General features: G+C 41.5%; 1 protein-coding gene across 3 annotated transcripts in view; it reads left to right on the top strand.

The window, feature by feature from the left end:
* The window catches only part of PKHD1 (PKHD1 ciliary IPT domain containing fibrocystin/polyductin), a 1,006,139-nt gene that overhangs the window by 386,457 nt on the left and 593,383 nt on the right, over positions 1 to 26,299 (top strand). For all 3 annotated transcript variants that reach the window (XM_082249887.1, XM_082249888.1, XM_082249886.1), the window contains exon 36: positions 7,104 to 7,263. In XM_082249887.1, the coding sequence (XP_082106013.1) occupies positions 7,104 to 7,263 (160 nt within the window). The remainder of the gene's footprint in view (positions 1 to 7,103; positions 7,264 to 26,299) is intronic.

The following is a 26,299-nucleotide window of genomic DNA, read 5'->3' as shown; positions in this document are numbered from 1 at the left end:
TCCCCAGTCACCTGGCAAAGGCTTTCCTCCTCCCCACTGGGGAGTCAGCATGGCGAACACACTCCCATGCTAGATTACTAGTAACTTGGCGACAATTTTCCTCCTCCCCATAGGGGAGACGGTGCGGCAGCAATGGCGATGATTATTAAATATATGGGTATAATTTCCTTCGTATACCAAGGGACCTTACATATATTATAATACCAGTCTCCAAGGTAACCCAAAATTGAGTATTCTTAAGAGGACAGGAACTATTAAATAGAACGATTATCATATACCTCAATGGCATGGATAAATTGTTAGCCACAAATGACCCCAGATATCTTTGGAACAGCCAATAGGTGGCAGAGACACCCCGACCCCATTCATAATCATATAACAATACAATAAAACATTGAATATATTCCAAAAGGCCCCATTTAGATAAATTAAGTTCATTATGGGATTTCTTCTGATATGTATATGTGAACTTTATTGCACTTTATGAACTGGTTTGAAACCATGATATATGTGGTTCTATGAATCTTATTGCACCTCATGAGAAATCATTAAGATTGCGCTGCACTTCAATATTTAGAATTCTGACTTTGCAAGTCAGAATTCTGAGATTACAAATTTGGACCATGCTAAAATTAATTTAATACAATTCTGAGATTAAAAGTCAGAATTCTGAGAATAAAAGTCAGAATTCTGAGATTACACGTTTGGACCATGCTAAAATTTATTAAACACAATTATGAGATTAAAAGTCAGAATTCGGAGATTAAAAGTCAGAATTCTGAGTTTAAAAATCAGAATTCTGAGAATAAAAGTCAGAACTCTGACTTTGAAAGTCAGAATTCTGAGTTTTAAAGTCAGAATTCTGAGTTTAAAAGTCAGAATTCTGAGATTAAAAGTCAAAATTCTGAGTTTAAAAGTCAGAATTCTGAGAATAAAAGTCAGAATTCTGAGTTTAAAAGTCGGAATTCTGACTTTGCAAGTCAGAATTCTGAGATTACAAGTTTGGACCATGCTAAAATTTATTAAACACAATTCTGAGATTAAAAGTCAGAATTCTGAGTTTAAAAGTCAGAATTCTGAAATTAAATGTCAGAATTCTGACTTTCAAAGTCAGAATTCTGAGTTTATTAATACAGTAGTCTCTATTAGGATGGTTTTAGAACCAATGAGGAATCATGTAGTAACACCCACAGACCATCTTTCTGCAGACATACATATCTTCTGCTCTGTAAGATTTGTAAATCTATTATAGTTACAGCACACAGTATATATAGGGAAGCAAGGCAGTGCTGGGTTCTGTGGTTCCTCTACAGTGTTAAAAGCTCCTCATGTTGCTGTCATCCTCCTTCTCTGCCATATGCTCTGTCATAAAGAGCCATGCTGAATACGTGTGTGTCTATGGTCATAACGGATCAATCATAACAGTTACTTGTCTGGACAATAAGCTCCATATCAAACATGAAAGTTCCAGCTAAAGCGGTCATGAGGCAATAGCGTAGTGGTTAGGGTGACAGGCGTAAAATGGTGAAGGTTCTAGCTCAAATGACTGTACCTTTTTAGATTATATATATATTAACTTTAAATATATTGAGAAATATATTGATATTATAGTTATCATATTTTAAAATATAAGTTAAAAAGAGCCATGTGTGGTCGATCTGGAACGATTATTTCCCCAAACATAGTTCAAGTTGAGCCCAATTATATGTGGGCGATGGATTCGGGGGGGCCGGGGCGGAGGGTAGCTAGACCCGAACTGGGGGGTGGCAGCATGTTCCCTGTATGGGGCACCCTCCTAGAAATGTAAAATTACCATTTACTAAATCAATGTAGATATGGGCCATGGGCCCCTCCGCCCATTCCCCACCCGACCAGGTCATTGTAGAAACATATATTAAGATGTTGGCTAATGAAGTTTGTTCACTAATTTACCGCCTACGAACGTATCCATTTGGGGGCTGTGGGCTTCACACGTATGTTTATTAGATGGCATTATATCTTACTTGTTTGTTCAAAAACATTGTATTTTCCTTTCTATTGTTTGCGAAGTTGTGATATGTACAAATGCTTTGCTACTCCGTACTTGTATGTATTTTGTGTTTTTTTATTTTCTGAAAACCAAATAAAAAGAATTAAAAAAAAAAAAAAAAAAAAAAAAAGAGCCATGTGTGTGTGTGTGTATGTGTGTGTGTATGTATGTGGGGGGGGGGGGGGGGGTCACAGCTCGGTGTGCTTTCCACTTCCATAGATATCAGAACACAATGGCCAGCACAGTTCTGCACCCCAACTTGTAGGAAACATTACACTGTTGCCCCTACATGAGGGAATTGTGAATGGTTAGAAAGCAGCAGGGCATTGTGAGTCTATGGTCATAACAGATCAATCCTAATCTTTGATAATATACCTTGGAATTATTTTGGGTATATGGATGAAATACAATTTAGGCTGTCACTATCACATATTTTAAAATAAGTTTAATATAATAAGGTGTTGCCACCTGGGATAGAACCCAAAATGTCACCTTTGTAAATCTGCTACTCTAACCACTAGTCTATTAGCTAAATCATTTCTTTAGTTTAGAATATGAGGCTAATTGTCTGCAAGAAAGCTGTATTAGTCTAGATAAGTAATTGTCATGTTGATCTGTTATGATCATAGACACACACTGTCCTGCTGCCTTCTAACCATTTACAATTCCCTCATGTAGGGGCAACGGTGTAATGTTTCCTACAAGTTGGGGTGCAGAACTGTACCGGCCATTGTGTTCTGATATCTATGGAAGTGGAAAGCACGCAGAGCTGTGATCCCCCCCCCCCCCCCACATACATACACAAACACACACTCGGCTCTTTTTAACTTATATTTTAAAATATGTTAAAGATAATATAAATATATTTAAAGTTTATATATATAATCTAAAAAGGTACAGTCATCTGGGCTAGAACCGACAAACTATACCATGATTAGACTGTTACCCTAACCACTATGCTATTTCCTCAAGACTACCATAGGTTGTACTTTTATAGATCTAAGTGTCTGTAACACAGCTGTATTAGTCCAGACAAGTAACTGTTATGATTGATCCGTTATGACCATAGACACGCACGTTTTCAGCATGGCTCTATATGATGGAGCAGATGGCAGAGCAGGAGGATGACAGAAAAATGAGGAGCTTTTTACACAGTAGAGGAACCACAGAACCCAGCACTGCCCTGCTTCCCTATATATACTGTGTGCTGTAACTAGGATAGATTTACAAATCTTACAGAGCAGAAGATATGTATGTCTGCAGAAAGATGGTCTGTGGGTGTTACTACATGATTCCTCATTGGTTCTAAAATCATCCTAATAGAGACTACTGTATTAATAAAATCAGAATTCTGACTTTGAAAGTCAGAATTCTTACATTTAATCTCAGAATTCTGACTTTTAATCTCAGAGTTCTGACTTTAAAACTCAGAATTCTGACTTTGAAAGTCAGAATTCTTACTTTTAATCTCAGAATTCTGACTTTTAAACTCAGAATTGTGACATTTAATCTCAGAATTGTGACTTTTAAACTCAGAATTCTGACTTTTAAACTCTGAATTCTGACTTTTAATCTCAGAATTGTGTTTAATAAATGTTAGCATCGTCCAAACTTGTAATCTCAGAATTCTGACTTGCAAAGTCAGAATTCTGACTTTTAATCTCAGAATTCTGACTTTGAAACTCAGAATTCTGTAAAAAAAAATAAAAAATGTTTTCAAACTCAGAAATCTTTAAAAAAAATTTATGATGGCCCCAGGGCTCTTCCATAGACTTCCTGTTAGAGGATTTCTACATATGTTTTTCATGGTCCCACTGTATGTAGGAACGTAGCCACCCACTCTTGCCCGCTCCTGAGATGAACTATAGACAATGGGATTTGTAGTGTACATTGAGTCCGGTTCACACTGGGGCAACTTGTCAAGCAACTTAGCCGCCTGACAAATCATGCTCCATTCAGTGCAATGGAACCATTCTAATTGGAGAGACTCAAATCGCTCCGACTTAGAAAAAGGTTCCTGCACTACTTTGGGGGCGACCTGCATTGACTTCTATTAGAGAAGTCATATGCAAGCCCCACTGAAGTCGCGATGCACAGGGCGGCTTCAGAGTCGGGCGACTTTGAAGCCGCCCCAGTGTGAACCCAGTCTTAACATGACCTCAACTAATGTGCACTGCTCATTACAAACAATGAAAGTGAGGGGGAATTAGGAGAGGTTTGTGAGCTCAAAGAAGACATTACAAGGAGGCAAAAAAACATGTGTATGTGTATGAAATATTATTGGAGCATAAGGATATTATTTAGTGTGTCTCTTCTACATTAAAAATCATTTTCACAGATATGTATTTATTAAGTAAGGTTCCACTTTAATATGATGGCTTAGAAATATGGCAAGGGGCATTATCTTGGTGGAGATGAAAGGGTAACGCATTTTTACCCTTTTCCTTTTTTTTCTGCTGTCTAATTTTCTTTTTTTTTTAATTTAACATTTTTTTATGAGGTTTTTAGAGATACATAAATGTGGTGAAATGTTGACAGTACCTCCTAACCCTCTTGTCTTGAGCTGTTCTGTACCTGTACTGTCTCCTTTTAGAATTTAAAGTGCTGTACAAACTATTGGTGCTATATAAATCTTGTATTATAATAATAATATTAATATTATTAATAATAATAATAATACAACTCTCAACAAGATCAAGGAATACCAGATCATACATAGTCAAAGTCAACAAACAAGATAGCTAACAAGGTATTGTAACTTAAATTGGCATAATGTTATCACCTCCAAAACATTTCCTATAGGGCTCGGAGTATTAGCAAAGGGACAAATAAAACAAATACAATAGAACAAAGTATGAACGCACAATGAAGATCTCCCTCATTTTACTTCGGCCGCAATTTAATCACAATCATAAACTTTACCCACACATACACTTTAATGGCATCCCAGTCTTTGTCTGTAGGGCTCGATTTTTAGTTGACCTACCCTTTGTAGCTATAACAGCTTAATCTCTTCTGGGAAGGCTGTCCACAAGGTTTAGGAGTGTGTCTATGGGAATGTTTCACCATTCTTCCGGAACCCCTTTTTTGAGGTCAGGCACTGATGTAGACGAGAAGGCCCAGCTCGCAGTCTCCACTCTAATTCATCCCAAAAGTGTTCTATCGGGGTTGAGGTCAGGACTTTGTGCAGGCCAATCAAGTTCCTCCACCCCAAACTCCCTCATCCATGTCTTTATGGACCTTGCTTTGTGCACTGGTGTACAGTCATGTATGAACAGAAAGGGGCCATCCCCAAACTGCTCCCACAAAGTTGGGAGCATGAAATTGTCCAAAACGTCTTGGTATGCTGACACTTTAAGAGTTCCCTTCACTGGAACAAAGGGGCCAAGTCCAATCCCTCAAAAACAACCCCACACCATAAATGCCCCTCCACCAAATGATTTGGACCAGTGAATGAGGAAAGGTCCATAAAGACATGGATGAGCGAGTTTGGGGTGGAGGAACTTGACTGGCCTGCACAGAGTCCTGACGTCAACCCCATAGAACACCTTTGGGGTGAATTAAAGCAGAGACTGTGAGCCAGGCCTTCTCATCCAAAATTGGTGCCTGACCTCACAAATGCGTTTCTGGCAGAATGGTCGAACATTACCATAGACACACTCCTAAACCTTGCGGACTAAGACTGGGGTGCCAATAAAGTTCATGTAGCTGGAAATTACATTTGTAAGAATGTGAGAATGCAGAAATGTATTCATCCACTAAATGGGGGCATTCAGGACTTTTATTTGCCGTAGCTTAAGGTGTGAGTCCTGACCTCAACCCGATAGAACACCTTTGGGATGAATTAGAGCCGAGCAGAGATGTATAGTAACGAAGTAGAACTACTTAAGTACTGTACTTAAGTACCGAAATGCGGTATCTGTACTTTCCTAGAGTAGAATTTTTTTCTCCTACTTCTACTTTTACTTCACTACATTTTTTCGATGATTTCGATACTTCTACTCAAGTATTTTTTTTTTTGTGCTGCATAGTTACTCGTTACTTTTAAAAAAATTACCACTGCCAGAACAGTAGATGGCAGGTTGCATAAAGCTAAAAAAAATGTGTATAATGTCATTTGTAAATCAGCGCATACGAAAATAAAGGCTCTGTATAATAAAAGCTGCTATACCAAATCTTTCCAATAAAAAGAAAATATGAAACAAACAAATAAATGGTGCTACAGCGCTTAAAGTGCATCAAGAAACTACTAACAAACACAGGTTAATCATTTGAATAAATAATTTGAAATAATAAAAACCAATATGATGTTCAAACTTTTGACTTCTTTCTTTAATAACTACATAACACAGTACTTCTACTTCTACTTTCAGTACTTGAGTAGAATTTTTTTTTCAAAACTACTGATACTTTTTACTTTTAGTACTTAAGTAGCAAATTTTTTGAAAAAACTACTTGCAATACTTAAGTAGAAAAAATGTTGAATACTTTAGTACTTCTACTCAAGTCACTTTTTGATCGAGCACTTGTACTTTTACTCAAGTAGAAATTTCGAGTACTTTATACAAGTCTGGAGCCGAGACTGCGAGCCAGGGCTTCTTGTCCACATCAGTGCCTGACCTCACAAATGCGCTTCTGGAAGAATGGTCAAACATTCCCATAGACACACTCCTAAACCTTGAAGACAGCCTTCCCAGAAGAGATGAAGCTGTTATAGGCTGGGTGGTGGGCCACCTCAATATTGAACCCTAAGGACTAAGGCTGGGATCCCATTAAAGTTAATGTGCCTGTAAAGGCAGACGTCCCAATACTTTTGGTAATATGGTGTGTTAAAGCCCTAACATTGTAATCTTCTTGAGGACAGGGATGAATGTAAATGTAAATTGTCAGTGCTATACACCGTAAATACCTGTAACAAATAAGTGTGAATTCTGGTGGGAAATAAAAAAGCAAAAAAAAAAAAAACAACAGCCTCTGTAGTTAGCTGAAAGGCTGAGTTCCAATCATTTCTGATCATTTTCATTCATTTTATTACAGCATACAATGTTTTTTACTCCTCATTGTTCTGTTACAGGGAAAAGATGCACCTTACCACTTCTGCAGCCTTTGGTCTCGGAATTCCAGTTGGCCTTCCGGCCATCCGCCATTAGATGGCGACAACGTCACGGTAGAGAGAGGCCATACCCTACTGCTTGATACCAACACAAGCCTCCTCAACCTGCTGCATATCAAAGGTTTCTCATTTTTATTACTTTGCTGTAAGAAGTAACCTTTTTTTTTCCTGGCTCCGTTTGCTGATCCTGTTCAGGGGATTTTCACAAGACGCAGATGCAGTCTTCTTTTTGCATCGGCAGATATCCCGTCCTGTTTCTGAATAATAATGCTTAGCGGTGATTGATAGTTCTCCCACGCCGCAGCTTAGAAATTCACTCTATCTGCTCGGAAATATGATTATGTGACTGAAAAGTAAATAATTTACACAGGCACACTACAAATTAGTTTAATACGTTTGAGGTGAAGATGATTAGCGGTTTTCATTTCAGCAGAAGGACCAGCAATAAACATCATCCCTACCTGGGCTGGAGGAGAGGATTATGGGTAAAGTGCAAATGCTAATCCTAATTTATTTTCAGAAGTCTAGCTGGGATTAGAGTTTAGTATTTCTAGATCAAAGAAAGAGTTAAATAACTGTGATCTGAATTAAAACATATATATATTATTTCTGTACTACTTGTAGTTCCAGGCACTTTCCTAGAGAAGGCTTCTTTACTGTAAGAGTGGTTAAAGGTAAACTCCAGCCATACCACCAGTCTTGCACACAGTTGTACAGGCTCCTCTGCTGTACTGAAATTACGTACTCTAATTTCACTGCACACTGTGAGCTTCTCACATTGTGCAATAGAAGCTGCCTCATTTCCTGGACAGAGGACATCCAGCATCATCATCTAGCTCAGTGGTCTCCAAAGTGTGCAGCCACCAAAGCTTATTTTCTGCACTGCGCCTTTTAGGGCTGGGCCTTTTGGCTAAGTCTGGGGGCAATTTTTGTCTACCAGGCCTCAGGACCCAGCCAGTGCACTATTGCCCAGCACTTATTTATTTTGATTTATTGTTCTCCCACTGTTTGTTTCACTTTTGTGTGTTTTTTTTCCTTGGATGAAGGGTTTGAGTCCTCAGGTTTGCCCTGATGTCTAGGGGGAGGATGTGTGGCCCTCAGGTTCCTTCCTCCCCTGGCCTTGGGGGGGGGGGGGTCTCTCTTTGGGAGAGCCCCTCAACAAAGTATTGGATGGTTGGCTTCGGTTGACCTAGAAGAATGGGGTCTGCCAGGCCTTCTGGCTAGGCAGACCATTGCAAACCCTTTGTTCCTGTCAGGAGCCTTGCACACCGGGGGATCAGGGTAGAGGTCCTACTCCTTCGGGAGGTGGACTAAAACCAAACCCCTAAGTGCACCTTTTAGTGTGTGTTTCGCATGCATGTTTTTTGTTCACTTTATGGTTTTCCAATTTTAGGTTCTTGCACCACCGCAGACATAAAAAAAGGTGGTCTGCAAAGTGTGGCCCAAGGGCCGGATGTGGCCCTTTGCTTACCTTTATCCAGCCCTTAGGGCACTATTCCTCAGGCCATACCTTTCGCTGACACCATTGATTAGGCATTATTCCTCTTATTGACACTGAAAATGGGCCATTGTTCCTCCCTCTGATGTCAAATATGAGGCACTATTGCTCTCATTGATACTTACAATCACTGATACTTACATTGAGACACCATTCCTCCCACTGACACCAATGATAGATCGATATTCTTCCCACTGATCTCACCAATGGGACACTATTCTTACCACAGATACCAATGATGGGACACTATTTTTACCACTAATATCAATGATGGGACACTATTCATACCACTAATACCAATGATGGGACACTATTCATACCACTTACCAATGATAGGACACTATTCTTACCACTGACACCAATGATGGGACACTATTTTTACCACTAATACCAATGATGGGACACTATTCTTACCACTGACACCAATGATGGGACACTATTCTTACCACTAATATCAATGATGGGACACTATTTCTACCAAAAATACCAATGATGGGACATTATTCTTACCACTAATGCCAATGATGGGACACTATATTCTTACCACTAATGCCAATGATGGGACACTATTCTTAATACTAATGCCAAATTGCCAATGATGGGACTTTATTCTCACCACTAATGCCAATGATGGGATACTATTCTTACCACTAATGTCAACGATAGACACCATTCCTACCACTAATACCAATACCAATGATGGGACACTATTCTTACCACTAATATCAATGATGGGACACTATTTCTACCAAAAATACCAATGATGGGACACTATTCTTACCACTAATGCCAATGATGGGACACTATTCTTACCACTAATGCCAATGATGGGACACTATTCTTAATACTAATGCCAAATTGACAATGATGGGACTTTATTCTCACCACTAATGCCAATGATGGGATACTATTCTTACCACTAATGTCAACGATAGACACCATTCCTACCACTAATACCAATACCAATGATGGGACACTATTCTTACCACTAATATCAATAATGGGACACTATTCTTACCACAAAAACCAATGATGGGACACTATTCTTACCACTAATGCCAATAATGGGACTTTATTCTTACCACTAATGCCAATGACGGGACACTATTCTTACCACTAATGTCAATGATGGGATACTATTCTTACCATGAAAACCAATGATGGGACACTATTTCTACTACTAAAACCAATGAAGGACACTATTCTTACCACTAATACCAATGATGGGACACTGTCCCTACCATTACTACAAATGGTGGGACATTTTTCCCCACACTAATACCAATAATGGGACACTATTCTTACCACTTATACCAAAGATGGAGCACCATCATTGTAATTTTTTTTAACTCCCACTGACCACCAAACTTGAGATGTTGTTTATTCTTAGTGTGACACTGGGACATTGTCTACTCTGACTAGCCACAGAGGTCTGTCCACCTCTAAAGTCTAAAGGACAGTAAAGTGGACCTTTGTTTGGATAGTTTAGAGACCCCCTGCTCTAGCCCTTACCTCTTCAGCCTCCATTTCCTTCAGTCACGGAGGCTCAGGTAGGCATTTACCTTGGGCTGTCTGCAAGTCTTTCTGGGAACACTCACTTCTCCAGACTGACATCCACTCATCAAAGTATTTTGATATTTTCATAAATCCTCCCAAGTGCCAGCTCACTGCTTTCATCATGGCCAAGGGGTCTTGAGACAGAAAGTTTGTACAGCACCTTGGCGGCCCCTTCCACCAGCCAGGATCTGCCTGAATTGCATACTGATGATGTCACTGGGTCTAACATAAGGTATGTAATAAAAAGGTATTGATGAGGAAGGAAAGGAGGAACCAGGAAATAAAAAATGTAAGCAGATTTAACTTTAAGCTGAGCTAAACTTACCTATCCATTAACCGTCCAAAGTCTCTCGCCAATGCCAATCTACCCGGCTTCTTTCGGCAGCTGAGCTGTGAGCGTGGGAGAGCTCTTATCCAGAAGAAACTAAAATAGCTGGATTTACTGACATCTCAAAAAGTTGTGGTTGTCAACAGAAAGTGAATAGAAATCTGCCAATGGGACAGTTTATGAGCTTTAACCCTCACTTTGGAGAGTTTTTCACTCACTTCCTGTCGCATCACCACAATAGGGAAGTTAAAGTACAATTCCCAAATGTAACACAGAAAAAAAGAAAAAAACTTTATCTATTCTATAGTTAAAAAATCCACGCAAAACTGAAGGTGGAAAATGAAATAGAGGCACATCTAACAAAGTGTCCTCTTTTTCTAGTTTAGCTGTTCAGGTGGGATTTGACCAGTTCCCTAGGCTGGTCAGAAGAATGGGGTTACAAATCTGAATGAAAGCTGATTTGTTTTGTTAAGCCCCCATTCACATCTAAATTTTTTTTATTTTTTTTTTACTACTACATGCTTCAAAATAGTCACTGTTCATACTTGTGCACTCACATACCTGTAGCTCAATGCCAGAAGCCCCAAAAGGTATATCAGCTACTTTTGTAGCAGTGTGGGGTATTTTTAGCCCCATTGACTTCAATGGTAGTAGGTGAGAAAATGCGTGCTTCTTGTGTTTTTCAGATGCTTCTCTAACAAAAGTCTATGGGGCCAAATAGAGCACAAACCTGCTCCAAGAAGCACATATACAGCACTTTGCTCTAAAAAATTAGAGCAGAAATATGCAAAAATGCACAAAAAAAGTCTATAAATCACCTAAAATACTCTAGGTGTGAATGGGGGCTTAAAGTTGAAATTGAATCTACTTATATTTTGCCATCCCTGGTAGCTGCTTTCCCCCATCATCAACATGCTAATGACACTAATAAATGCAACTATTCAGATCATGGCAGGTGAGAGGGACGGGCAGGGTGATGTACATGGGTTCCAGTGAAAAGGAAATGGTGGTAACACCCATATGTGATGCAGAGCTGAAAGACCTGGAAACCAGTAAATGAAAGGGGCAGGCCAGGAACAGACTGGCTGGAGAGGAAAGGGCTAGATAATGCTGGATGTCCTCCAGCCAGAAAATGAGGCGGATTCTACTGGACTTGCTGCAGCTTCTAATGCATGTTGTGAGGAGCTCACAGTGTACAGTGAAATCAGAGTAAGCAATTTTAATACAGGAGCGGTTGACATGCAAATGCGGCCGCCTAGGAATGCCCACTGACATCTACCCATCAAGTAATTTTTATATTTGCATAACTCCTCCCAATAAACCACAGCTTTAAGATCAGGCAACCCACATATTTATGATCCTGAAGCATGGTAGGGTTGGAAACCTTTGGCCTGGGCAGCCAAGTAACACCAACTAGTATTTGTCTCTCTTAACACGTGAGCAATTTTGAGCTTTACCGGAAGTGTTTCTTTACTAAGATTTCCATTATATTCAACTCATATTAGGGACAGGTTTTCTGTGAAATACAAAATATGTACCATGTGGAGTTTGTCATGGCCCCTCCTTGATTGGTGAGCATGGTGAAAGTTGGGAGATGTAGTAGGCCTGATTAACAAAATATCAAAGAAGGAGAGTGCCCACCTGATGACCCCAATGATACATATCCAATCAACATACTTTGTATTCCCGATGAGCCCTTAGGAGAAGTCAATGAAATGTAAAAGAAGGAGGGTGCCCGCTTAAAGACCCCAATGATATAAAAGCAATCAGCATATGTTGCATCACCATTGCCCTTTGGAGATGTAGTAGGCTTATCAATGACATGTCAAAGAAGAAGTGTGCCCACCTTCTGACCCCAGAGCAATGATACACAGTCATACTCAGCATACTTTAAATCACCACTGAGCCCTCTGGAGATGTAGTTGGCTTATCAACGAAATGTCAAAAAAGGAAGGTGCCCACCTGAAGACCCCAGTGATACATAGGCAATAAACATACTTTGCATCACCATTGAGCCCTTTGGAGATGTAGGAGGCTTATCAATGAAATGTCAAGGAAGGAGGGTGCCCACCTGAAGACCCCAATGATACTTAGTCAGTCACTATACTTTATATCAAAAGAAGTAGTGGAACCGCACTCAGGTAAATGAAAGCAATGAAATCTCTTATTTCTTCAAAATCATAGGTAGACAGAAAGTGCAGGGAACAGGTAATCCAAATTCAAGTCTATATTGTTGTGTTTTTTGTGCTATGCTTCTTTATGAAGCAATTTCACATGTATTTCTAAAAGTCCCAGGTGTTAGATCACGGATTAATCGGCTCCTCATTGAGGAAAATGAAGCCAATGACACAAACCTGCGAGCAATCGCATCAATCAACTAGGGTTTGTTTGTCTATTAATACCAACCGATTTCCGTTATCCATCACTATGGTTATGAGTAAGCGGCCGTGTGTGCCGTGAAACGCGTTAACCTTGGATTACCTGTTCCCTGCACTGTCTGTCTACCTATGATTTTGAAGAAATAAGAGATTTCATTGCTTTCATTTACCTGAGTGCGGTTCCACTACTTCTTTTGCATCAATCCGGATGACGGGTCTTACCAGCACCAGGTGGGACTGATACACCTGAGCGGCTTTTCCTTTCTCAAACCAACTATACTTTATATCACCACTAAGCCCTTTGGAGATGTAGTAGACTTATCAACGAAATGTCAAAAAAGGAGGGTGCTCACAGGATGACCACAATGATACATAGCCAGCCAACATACTTTGCATCACAATTGAGCCCTTTGGATATGTGGTAGGAATATCAATGAAATGAAAATGTCAAAGAAGGAGGGTGCCCATCTGAAGACTTCAATGATATATAGCCAGTCAGCATACTTTGTATCACCATTGAGCCCTTTGGAGATGTAGTAGGCTTATCAATTAAAGTTCAGAGAAGGAGGGTGCCCATCTGAAGACTTTAATGATATATAGCCAGTCAGCATACTTTGTATCACCATTGAGCCCTTTGGAGATGAAGTTGGCTTATCAATGGCATTTCAAAGAAGGAGGGTGCCCACCTGATGATCCTAATGATGTACCTACTCTCCCCCTTTTCACCACACCAATGCCAACAACAAAAGTGACAACTTGCCATTGGGATTTAAACATCAAGGTCTATTTGCTGCCCTACTCTTATAAACCGAAAGTATTTGTGTTTTTTATTTTTTTTTTAGGCTTACATCTCAACATCTCATGACATCTCAACATGACATGGTGAAGGCCAAGAGCTGTATGTATGATTAAACCTATCTTGTGCCCCATGTAGAAAACACATGTAGCACTGTCCCATTAGGGCTTGCTGCATGATGACTTGTTGGGCCTCCTCTAATTACCAGCAAGCAGTCACTTAGGGTACACTTCACACATTCATCCTTACTCCCAATGGCTCATTGCTCAATAAACAGTCCAGGGGTGTTTATTAGTATTAGGGTTTTTAGTATTTATTGTGGAACTTGGATGGGAGAAGGGAACAGTGGAATACTCCAACTGGAACTATGTACATTGGATAAGGACAACTCTCGCTTGGCCTCACCAGGTTGCTTATGGAAGCAGTCACACTGGTTAAACCATACTGCCACATGTATGAAAAGGGTTAAGTCTCCTTGCTGTCAAGAACACACTAGTCATTCCTCTATGACACTGCAGAGGTGCACTGGAGTGCGCAGGCCCGAACTCTCTTTTGCCTGTTTAGCAGCGAACAGGCGTTCGCCAGTGCGCATGCTTGTGCGCGACAGCCCGTGCCCACTAAGCCTGGATGCTGTCGCTTCCCCCTTATTTCTGGTCATCTTGGGGTTACCTTGGCTGCAGGCGCACAACCCACAAATTGATTCGACTTCAGGAGACATTGAGTTTCCATCTTCCTATTGCCTGAACTTCTGCTTACCTGCTTCTCCCAATTCCTACAGTACCTTGCTGTGCTTGGAATCTGATTCGGATATATGCTCTGTCATGCCAGAGTCCTACCATAGTTTATGGACGTCTTCAGTCAACGTGGGGCTGAGACCCTTACCCCTCATCGTTTATACGATTGTCCAATTAAACTGCTTCCAGGGGCCGAGATCCAGTTCGGACGAATCTTCCCGTTATCTGAACGTGAGTTGGAGATTCTGAAGGAATATGTGAAGGAGAGTTTAAAGAAAGGGCTCATCCGCCCATCTACTTCCCCAGCAGGAGCAGGAATCTTTTTTTGTAGAAACAAAGGATCACTCTCTCGATCCCTGTGTGGATTACCGGGAGTCATACCGGGAGGAATAAAGTCACTGTCAAGAACCGCTACCCTCTCCCTTTGGTACCAGAACTTTTTCAGAGACTAAAGTCTGCTTCCTTGTTTACCAAATTAGACTTACACGGGGCCTACAATTTGGTCCGTATCTGTGAAGGGGATGAGTGGAAAACAGTGTTTCGCACCAGGTTTGGGCATTTTGAATATCTGGTGATGCCCCTCTACCTCAGTCTCTGCAATGCTCCGGCTACCTTCCAACACTTTGTGAATGATATCTTCAGGGACTGGCTGGATATCTTTGTAATTGTCTACTTAGACAACATCTTGATCTTCTCCGCATCCCAGGACCAACATCGGTAACACGTCAGAAACGTCCTCGGCCGCCCCTGCCAACATGGACTATATGCCAAGCCTGAGAAGTGCGAGTTTGAACAATGAAGCATCCAGTTCTTAATATCCACTGAAGGTATTAAAATGGACCCCCAAAAGGTCTCAGCTATCTTGGATTGGGCGGTCCCGTCAGACAAAAAGGGGGTACAGCGCTTTCTGGGGTTTGCAAACTTCTATAGGAGGTTTATTAAGGGGTTCTCTGCCATCATTTCCCCCATCACACAACTCACCAAGCAGAATATTAGTTTCCATTGGTCCTCCGAAGCCCAAACCGCCCCTCTGAATCCTGAAGAAACTTTTTACTACCGCTCCCATTCTGAGTCACTCAGATCCCACCCTACCTTATCTCCTTGAGGTAGATGCATCAGAAGGGGCTGTGGGGGCTGTTATCTCACAAAGGCAGGGTGTTAAGGACTTAATACACCCTATAGCTTTCTTCTTTCACAAACTTTCTCTGGCGGAGAGAAATTATGATGTAGGCAATCGAGAACTTTTGGCCATCAAAACTGCATTTGAGGAGTGGAGATACCTACTTGTAGGGGCAGCACATCCTTTAAATACAAAATGTATCAGCACTGCTCAATAAATATAGCAAACCCAGTGTTAAAATAATTACATTATTCCAATTAAATACATTAATTAAATAAAGTGTTGGATGTTACTATCTCTGTAATCACAAAAGATATATGTGCAGTATATTCTATTAAAGTACTATATGATAACACCACTAATATAAATGTTCTAATAAATATCATAAATCAGTACATATCACCATTAATATATATTAATATATATTAACATACATATATAAAGTGCCCAGTGCTCATACAAGATATTATATAAATATATACTCTTCAAAATTAATACATATCACCATGAGTATAATAAAGTGTCCAGTGCTCATATGAAAAGATACTAAAATAGTAAATAAATAAATTCTCTTCAAAAGTGTTCAGTGCTGGTCTCAATATAAATAAATACCCTATCCTTATCTTCACCGACCACAAGAATCTCGAATACTTAAGATCTGGCAAACGACTGAGACCACGTCAGGCACTATGGGCACTATTCTTTTCGAGATTCTCTTTTCATATTACCTATCGACCTGGATCAAAAAATGTCAAGCAGGACGCACTTTCCCATATGTTTGAGACCCCAAGGAAACCCCATTACCTGACACCATTCTGTCTGAGGATAACTTTTTGCTTCTACAGACTAATCTGATGGCTCATGTTAGACAAGCTTCTGCGAATATTCCCTGCCTCCCTGGAATATCCCTGGTGCCTAAGGATGGATTGCTATGGTTTGGAGACAAGATCTTCAACCAAAAGGATATTCGAGTGTCATTTCTGGGTTTATGTCATGACCACCCCCTGGCAGGTCACTACAGTGTTCATAAGACCCTCGATTTGCTGCAACATATGATCTGGTGGCCCGATCTGGAAAACAGTTTCAGGGAGTACATGTACTCGTGTGCTGTTTGTTCCCACAGCAAGTCTGCTAGAAGTAAGGCATGGGGCCTACTTCTGACAGGCCTTGAAGTATGGTCACCATGGATTTTTTAGTGGAACTCCCATTGTTCTGCTATTTTTGTTGTCATTGACCGACTGTCGAAGATGGCCCATTTTTTGCCCCTCAGGAGTACTCCCACTGCCAAAGAAACCGCTGAAGTTTTTATTAAAGAGAATGTAAGGCTTCATGGGGTACCTACAAGTGCAAATATTGTCTCTGCCAGAGGGGTGCAGTTTACCTCCTGTCTCTGGAAAATATTGTGCAGAGTATTAAAAATTTAGTTATCCGTGTCATCTGCTTACCACCCTCAGACTAACTGACAAACTGAGAGGACCAACCAGACACGGGAACAATACATCCAGTGTTTTACCACTTTTGTTCAAGATAATTTAGTGGTGTTGCTACCATTGGCAGAATTTGCCTATAATAATGCCAAGCATTCTGTTAAAGGACAATCCCCATTCTTTGCGAACTATGGCTTTCACCCATCCTTCTTGCCTGATGTTCCTTCTGAATCTGCAGTCCCAGCAGTGCAACACACTATTGATTTCTTTACCCGTAATAGTAAATTATTGCAAAAAGCCATAATCAAGGCGCAGACAACATCTAAGAAGATCTTTGAAAGGAGAAGGAGAGGGGAATTGATCCTTCAACCTGGTGACCAGGTTTTGCTGTCTACGACTAACCTCCGTTTAGCCTGCCCTTCAAAGAAATTGGCTCCCAGGTTTATTGGGCCCTTACCAGTCAAAACGAGACTTAATGAAGTCTCTTATGAACTATTCTTACCTGATTCACTCAGTATCCACCCAGTATTCCACGTCTCCTTGTTAAAGCCTGCAGTTCCCAATTCCTTCCCTGGCAGAAGTTCAGAACCACACGAACTGGTGATTGTTAACAGAGATGAGGAATATGAGGTAGAGGCTATTGTGGACTGTAGGGAAAGAGGAAAGAAGATACAATATCTTATCAAGAGGAAGGGTTATGGCCCAGAAGAAAATTCCTGGGAGCCTGAACAAAATGCTAAAGAACTAATCCAAACTTTCTTTCGCAGCCATCCGCAAAAGAGAAGTCTATTAGGCACTCGGGGGTTGCCCATAAGGGGGGGCAATGTCAGGCACACACCAGTAATTCCTCTATTCCTCTATGACACTGCAGAGGCGCACTGGAGTGCACAGGTGCAAACTCTGTTTTGCCCGTCTAGCGGCGAACAGGCGTTCGCCAGTGCGCATGCATGCGCGCGACGGCCCCTGCCTGCGGCCATGTGCCAATGCGCGCATGCGCTTGCAATAGCCATTACGGTTGGCGCCCAAATGGCCTATTTAGGGGTAGCAGGTACACTCATGCTTTGTTGTCTTGTTTGCAGCTTCCCCTGTGCTCCTGATCCTGAAACTTGCTGTATCCTGATTTATCCCTGATTGACCTCCTGGCTTATCTCTCACCTCGCTTGTCTGCTGCCCGTCCTGACCTCGGCTTGTCCTGTTACCATTCTCCTGCATTACCCTTGTCTGCTTATCCACCATCGGATCTGGACTTGTTCACCCCTTGGTGGGGCGACCCTGAGGACCGCAACCTGGTGCTATACACGCAGCAAAATCTATCCTCACCATCAGAGGCTCTGGTGAAAACCGGTTGGCACTCAAATTCCGCACCTCCGGCTAGCCTGTGTCTACTGCCAAGGTGACTTGTCTATGTTCCGCTCTCTGGTCCCTGTGAGGCTACCCTCTGCACGTCAGGCTTGCCGCCAGAACCCTGACACTTGCTCTCTCTCCAGCAAAAGAATTGGTGATCTACATTCTCTTCAGGATACTCACTAGCATCCCCTTTACTGACACCCATTCACTGACTCTTCTAGCTGCAGGGGTGGCCCCCCTCAGGTCAGGCCCATTGACACAGATCTGTACTCACTGTACTGCAGAATCAGATCCTTCAATTTCTCCCCTCTCAGTCAGCTATATAGGATCTCCGGGTTCAGTTCCTCTCTAGCTCTCTAGGCCCTCAGGTCGGCTACCTGAGGCCACATGGCGCTTTCAGGACTCTGCTATCCAAACGAAAGACCCGAGCACATCTTATCCTGGTAGTCATACAGTATCCTAGCATGCACCGAGTCACTTTCTTCTACCAATCACCAGGGCTGTATCAAACGCCTGTGCACTCATTTGTCAGGGTTCCTCCCACTGTCCAATATGCCTCCCAATTGGACCAGTGTGAAACACTCTGCAGACAGACTGAGTTGCACCTGAGCTCATTGAGCAGACCTCACTAACAGATCCTGTTCTCTGGTAGGCAGGGAACAATATAGATTTACCTGCAATCCCTCTAGTAAGCAGACAGGATTCAAAAACTATACTTTCTCTCTCTAGCACCTACCCAGGAGGGTGCTACACACATACGTAACAAAAGGAGTATAGTATGGTGATCTATGTATGTATAGTATATCTGTAGGGGGACCTGAGGAAAAACAATGTCACTAGAGGCACAATCTGGAAATATGTATTATTGGCTGGATGTGGGAAAGATAATGTATTTTCAATATCAGGCGTTCCAGGGATAAATCAGCTGTTGGCTTGGCCATAATGCCAGCTTGTGATGAATTGTTCAATGCAGAATTCAATATTACAGCAAGTAAAGCATGTCCCCCAATATATTATCTGACACTGTATCCCGTTTAAATCTCCATTCTCTCTATACTCACTATTAAGATTGCCCTTTCTGGAAACAACTCAACAAAACAATTGTGTTTTACTCCTTTAGTGAGTCAGGCTGTCTCGTTTTAGGCTTTGAAAGAGCCCCAAGGTCATTTCATTCAGATTTAATTTATTCAGCAGTTAAACAGTTAAGAAACCTCAGCTGAAAATCCCCATTTTACGAGAGCCTTGGGAAAATGTGTTTTACAAATTGCATTTTCTTTAAAGCCCAAATTTATCTTTTTCACATATTACTTTTTTACTTGTATTACATTTTACTTGTACCATTTATGTGACTAACTAGGCTAATGAAAGACAAGCATCAGTCAAGCCCAACCTCTCCTGACGCCCAAAGCTTTGTTCTAGAGGAAGGCAAAACAAAACCTGCTGGGCAATTGTGTGCAATTTTGCCTGACAGAAGAGGAGGGGGGGATTCCTTGCTGACCCCGCAAGGACAGTTGGATCAATTCTCTTTGATAAACTATTCCTATCCTATCTTTTGGTAATTATAATGGTTTATATCTTTGAATATTTTTAAGGGGTATATTTATAAAAAATTTGCAAAGCTGTTCATCCATCAAAACTGCATGCAAATTAGTTATGTGTGAATGTGGCAAAATTGAATGTTCTCTGGCTTTACTCTCTGCAATTCAAATGTGTAACATTTTATGGCCACTAGATGGGGCTTATGAGTATATTTATTTTCTGTGATGTGACCATATTGTGGTATTTTCAACATTCACACATTTAAATAACTGAGAATAAAGCTAAAGAATAATTGATTTTGACCCTTTCACAGAGAATGCATTTACATGCAGTTTTAGGAACAGCTACGAGACCCTTTTCTCATTGCCACCACTGAACTACAGTGCTGTGTGATGATGCAGTCTTTCTCCAATGGCTTAGTGCAATTATCTTGGAGGGAGAGCATGCTAGGATTGCTGGAACTTAATGTTACCAGAAGTGTATTCTGTCTCTGTTGCTACCTGCATGCAGTCCTTGCTACACTGAGGGAAAGAGATAGGGTGAGCAGTTATGTGACCAATTGAAAAACCATCAGAAAAAAATTGCTTACTTTTTCTGAAGTCTTCTGCTAAGTGACGTGCCAAGTCTTACCCTTCTTCTGCCTTTTCCCGGTGTTGAAATGTCCTTAATGATGCAGAGGGCAATGCTGATGTGATGATGCTTTCTGCACCAATACATCAATACATTGTGAGTGAAGAGCACTGTGTTTCGGGGACGGGGTCATGAGAGCCTGTACCCACAATCTTTCCTTAGTCTTCCAGGTTTAGTTACATTGGGCATAAATCCAGTCCAACAACTGAGAACTTCTATAAAGTATAGATATTGAAGGCCCCTTGACCCCATCATCTAGGGAAAGGGAGCCTTGACTGCTGGAAGCTTGGCAGCTATGTGGGCGTCGTGATACACGCAGAGTTTATGTGGATTTGACAGGATTTGCCACTAAGACACGAGGTGATGGAGTGGAGCCTGAACTCTAGAAAAGGGGCTACGCAAGGGCATGTCCCACCACTCTGAGGAGATTCTGACGTCACAAGAGTTGCCCACCCACCCGCCCGTTGAGAAGTTGTCACAGCTTTATTTACGGTTTTACCTGGCCAGCGATGGATATTCCTTTATGGGCCATGCCCTCAAGTTTAAGTCTGGGATCAGTTTAACGCCTGTCTCGCACTGATGGTGGAGACGGGCCTATTAGACAATCTATGTTTGTTATGATGCTCAAGGTATAGACCGTGACTGGCATTGTTATATGGTAATTTAATATCGTTACAGTTGATAAGTTCAATAAAGCTGTGGCCTTGCCCTAATTCCAACTTAAACAAGTCTGTGTGTCTTTTCTGGGGGGCAAGGTCTTGTGTTGGTAATACCTGGTCAGAATATGACTAAGCTTATCAGCAGTCATGTCTGGAGTTGGTCTTTAAAGCATGTCAGGTAATTATTTTTACTGTAAATAACCCATTTTATACTGATGGTGGGCTTTTCTAGTTGGAATATCTTCATCTTTCTGTAAAGTCATAATGATAAAAAAAGTATCAGTCATGTCCTTATACTGACAAAGTATATGTATTTCTCTGAAATGTCAGTAAACAAATTGTGCATTTTTTGAGTACTGCTTCAAACTTGATGAAGAGGACATACCCTGAAAGCTTGTCCTGAAAAGTTGTATGTTAGTGCAAATAAAAAAAGGATCACAGACAGTACTCAATTGAATTTTTATGAAATGCTTTGGAGTAAATAGAGAAGGCTAAATTACAGTGAGCTTTAAATGACACCTGGGGGTTAGGGAGACTAATTTCATCTATAACAGACCTTTTCTTTTCCAAAAAACGTCCCTCTTTAGCTGGGAACTTGATGTTGAAAATAGAGAAACAGGGGAACCCTAAGAGTCGGTTCACATAGGCGCGACCCGACTTTGCCGCGCGACCTGTGAAGTCACGGTGAGCAGCTCGCACCGCGACCTCGGAGCGGCATGCACGGACTTCATATCATTGAAGTCAATGCAGGTCGCTCCAGGTCCCCCCAAAGTAGCTCAGGACCCTTTTTCTAAGTCGGAGCGACTTGTGTCGCTCCTATTAGAACGGGTCCTGTGCTAATCTATGGCAGGCAACCCACGGCGACTTGTCAGGCGACCAGATCGCCTGACAAGTCGCCCCAGTGTGAACCGGCTCTCAACCTTTCTCTAGACCTAATCCTGATGCTAAACCTTTGTTTATTAACAAACCCATGTGATCATTCCAGGACTGACACAAATCACATGGGTTTGTTGATGAACAGTTAGGGTTAGTGCTGCCTTTGCTTTCTTTGTGCTGACATGGTGAGCACCTGACTATGTCAGAAAACAAATGTGATTTCTTAAGTATACAGTACAAGATGTAGGCTTCCATTAATCAAAACCATGATATATGGTGCCACCTTCAGGTGAGAACACTGGCAAACAAAGCTGTTAGGATAGCCCATCAATCTTCGTTTTTGGGTAGTGTCCTTGGGTGACAGATGACCTCCCTCTATGTGGAGCATGTTTCTGGCTTTCCAGTTCATCCACTAATACAGGATGTTCTGTACTAAGACTGAACCCGTCCAAAGAAAAGTGAAAAGTTTCAATAGTGGTACTAATTGTGCTCTGTTCTTAGGGGATACATGTTATAGACTATCCGGAAAACTTCCTAATAAAGGATCAGCCTTCCCTATCTATGTCAGCCAATTTCCAGTAGATAGCACTTACTCTATAAAAGTTTGGATGTATCCTCCAATTTTGAAAGTCATCATTGGAACCAAATCACAGATTAGAGTACTTGAGTCTGACATTGGATTTGGAAATGTCCAGGATCGTCCTACTGTTGGACAAACATCTGTCTCTTCTCTCTTGTGTTTTTTGGCCCTCAGGGTCATCCGTCAATTTGTGCTTGCATGAGAGTCTTGGGTCTGATTATAGCCTCTTTCAAAGCAATGCTGCATGCCCAGTTTCACTTCTGAATGTTGAAGCTCAAGATTCTGGCATTGTGGGACAAACATTCTCGGGGTCTTGGACTGGTCCATGCATCTGACCTTCAAAATCTAACTTACCCTGACATGATGCATTTCCAGCCTAGCACTGGAAAATGGACACCATTTTTTCAAAAGATGTGGAAAGTTCTCACAGGGAATGCCAGCCTGTTGAGCTGGGGAGGAGTCCTTGATGCCCTTTTTAGAACTCAAGGCAATTTGGTTGTCCCTTTAACACTGGACCTCTCAGCTGTGAGGTCCCCTGAGCAGAATCCAGTCAGATAATGCCACAGCAGTGGCCTACATCAACCATCAAAGAGGCACCGGAAGTCACACCACTCAAAGAGAAGTAGACTTAATTCCTAATTGGGCAGAACGGCTTGTTCCAGCCCTGTCCACATCCTAGGTATGAAAAATTGGCAGACTTTCTGAGCCATCAGCAACTGAATCTGGGGAAATGGGCTCTCCACCCGGAAGTGTTCCAAACCCATTTTCTAGGGCTGAGGAATGCCAGACATGAATCTTCTGAAGTCCACATTCAGCAATAAACTGGACTGATTTGTTGCCAGGCCCAGGGGCCCTTAGGCCTTAGCAGTGGGAAGACTGGTGATTTATTGAGATGAAGGTTGTTCTGGTGATGCTTATTGCTCCAAACTTTCCCAGGAGGATGTGGTGATGGACATACTTAGACTACTGATGGACTGACTGTGGGTTCTTCCAGACTTGTCTGAAACCATTCTAAGGGCCAGTACGTCATCTTGCTTCTCATCCACTGGCTTTCCCTTTATCGCTGGTGAAGCCCAGAACCTGAGGTACAGGGACCTCTTGAAAGCTAGAAAGCTAGAAAGTTGACTTCTCACAAGGTCTACCATTACATCTGGAAACCATACTTTACATGCGAGGCTAGGAAATTTAAAGAAGTTTACCTTTACTGACATGGTGTTGTGACAGTCTACCTCCCGGGTTCACCTGTTTTTAAGAATCGAATTCCTTCTTTTTCCTTAGCAAAGGTTCCAGCAGGGGGCTCCCTGCTTCTCGTTCCACCATTGCTAGGTGGATTAGATAAGTCATCATTTGAGCCTGGGGTCTAGAGGATTGGGTTCCTTTAGTCACTGTTGAACAGCACTCCAGCAGATCCGCCAGTGCTAAATTGGCTTTTTTAGCCTCAGACATCTGTTTCTCAGATTTGCAAGACTTCCACCTGGTTTTCTGTTCATTGTTCATACTTTTGTAAAGTTTTGAGAGGTAAATGTTCAGACCCCTGATGTCAGTTTTGGACATAAGGTACAGCAGGCTGTTCTCTAAGTTCTGTAGAGCCCTTTCATGACCAATTTTTAGGGATCCTGTTAGTGTTCTTTGCTGTGTTGCCCACCACTCAGTTGGACTGCTTTTGGATGTCCCATGGTTAAGAGACAAAGATCTTGTGTTGTGTACTTTCCGATTTCTGATGAGACCCTATTACTTGCTAAAAAACTGAGGCTTGCTGGAAGTGGAATGGGTTTAAAAGGGTATGCTCTTGCAACCCTTTTTTTTGCCAGTGTGTAGCTGCACATAACCAATACTTGAAGTAGTTCTAGTTACGATTGCTAGATTCACCTCCTTCCCAGCACTGTTCCCTGCAGACTTGCAGCACTAATTGATCCAGCAGTCAGGGCCCTTTTGGTTCTGCACTCACATACAGTAATATAGAGAACAGCACTGGTGTCACAACAACGGCATGCTTTCTGCATAATTGAAAAATGCCAGAAAATGGATGAAGACATTGAGGACCCTGTGGTACCACATTACTGATCTGAAGTCTTCAGAAAAAATAAGTATAAAAAGAAAAATTTAAAAATAAAATTAGTGGGGAGAAGAGATTCCAGGGGAAGGGAGTTAGGACTAGGGACGAGAGACTGGGCTTGGGGTTTAACTCTACAGCTTGGTCAGCATATAGTGTAAACGTAGGGAAAAACTACATAAATTCATCCAAAATAAAAAAGAAGGTAGTATTTAACCACTTAAGCCCCGGAAGATTTTACCCCCATTCCGACCAGGGTTTTTTTTGCTATTCGGCACTGCGTGACTTTAACGGACAATTGCGTGGTCGTGCTACGCTGTACCTAAACGAATTTGACGTCCTTTTTATCCCACAAACAGAGCTTTCTTTTGTTGGTATTTGATCACCTGTGCAATTTTTACTTTTTGCGCTATAAACAAAAAAAGAGCGTCAATTTTGCAAATATAACAATATTTTTCAAATTTTTTTATATGAAATTCCCCCAAAAAAATGTAAAAATCTAAATTTTTTAACATTTTAGGCCAATTTGTTTTATGCTACATATGTTTGGTAAAAAAATCACAAAAAGCGTATTTTGATTGGTTTGGGCAAAAGTTATTGCGTTTACTAACTAAGGGAAAGATTTCTGTCATTTTTGGTGTTTTTTTTTTTAACGCGTAATGGCGGCGATCTGCGATTTTTTTTGTGGTACTGCGACATTGCGGCGGACAGATTGGACCCTTGACTGACATTTTTGACACTTTTGGGGTTACCAGTGACATTACTACAGTAATCAGTGCTATACATATGCACTGTTACTGCAAAATGACACTGGCAGGGAAGGGGTTAACTTTATTGGGGAAGGAGGGGTTAAGTGTGTCCCTAGGGGCGTGCTTCTAACTGTGATTGGACATGGCTACTTGTGTAGGAACAGTGATCAACGGTCCTACATAGTAGAACCGTATGATCACTATTCCTACACAGGGGAGAATGACAGGCGGCTTGTTTACATTAGCCGCCTGCCTTTCTCCCTTCACGGCGGACGATCGCGAGTGACCGGCGGACCCGATGTCGGGTCCGCTGGTCACACGCACGGACTTCCCCCCGAACGAGCCAGGGCACGCGGGCGCCCGCTATTGCCTCACATGCAAGTGACAGGCACTTGCCTGGCCGGGGCTGGCCGCCGCAGTATATGTACTTGCGGCGGTCGACAACCGGTTAAATTATTCTCATACTTTTACCACATGCATTTATCAGAGCACTTTTTTCATGATAGAGGTCCTTTATTTTGAACCTATAACTGATCTTTATGAATAATGCCTGTTTTTCCAATGGCTCCATTTTTAACATAAGTCTGACAAAATTCAGTAAGACTATTAGAAAGTCTGAAGTGACCTTCTCCTTCGTGTCACAGCTGTGTTTATGGAGCTTTTTGTCTTTATTACGGCCTATTCGTTTTCAAATCTGTACCTTGTTTACAAGCCATGAGATGAATTATTTTTGTTGTATTCCATTCAACTACAGGGAACACGAGCCATTTTTATCATTTAAACTCAAGCAATTCCAAAAATGAACATTCTCTGCTGGCACACAGCTCCGAATGTAGGTAACTGCACACAGCATGGTAAATGAAATTCAGAATGAATAATTTAATCA

The sequence above is a fragment of the Pelophylax lessonae genome (assembly GCF_965119305.1).
Source record: "Pelophylax lessonae genome assembly, chromosome: 3".
Lineage (NCBI taxonomy): Eukaryota > Metazoa > Chordata > Amphibia > Anura > Ranidae > Pelophylax > Pelophylax lessonae.
The sequence above is the reverse complement of the archived record's forward strand: the minus strand, read 5'-3'. Positions and strand labels throughout refer to the sequence as shown.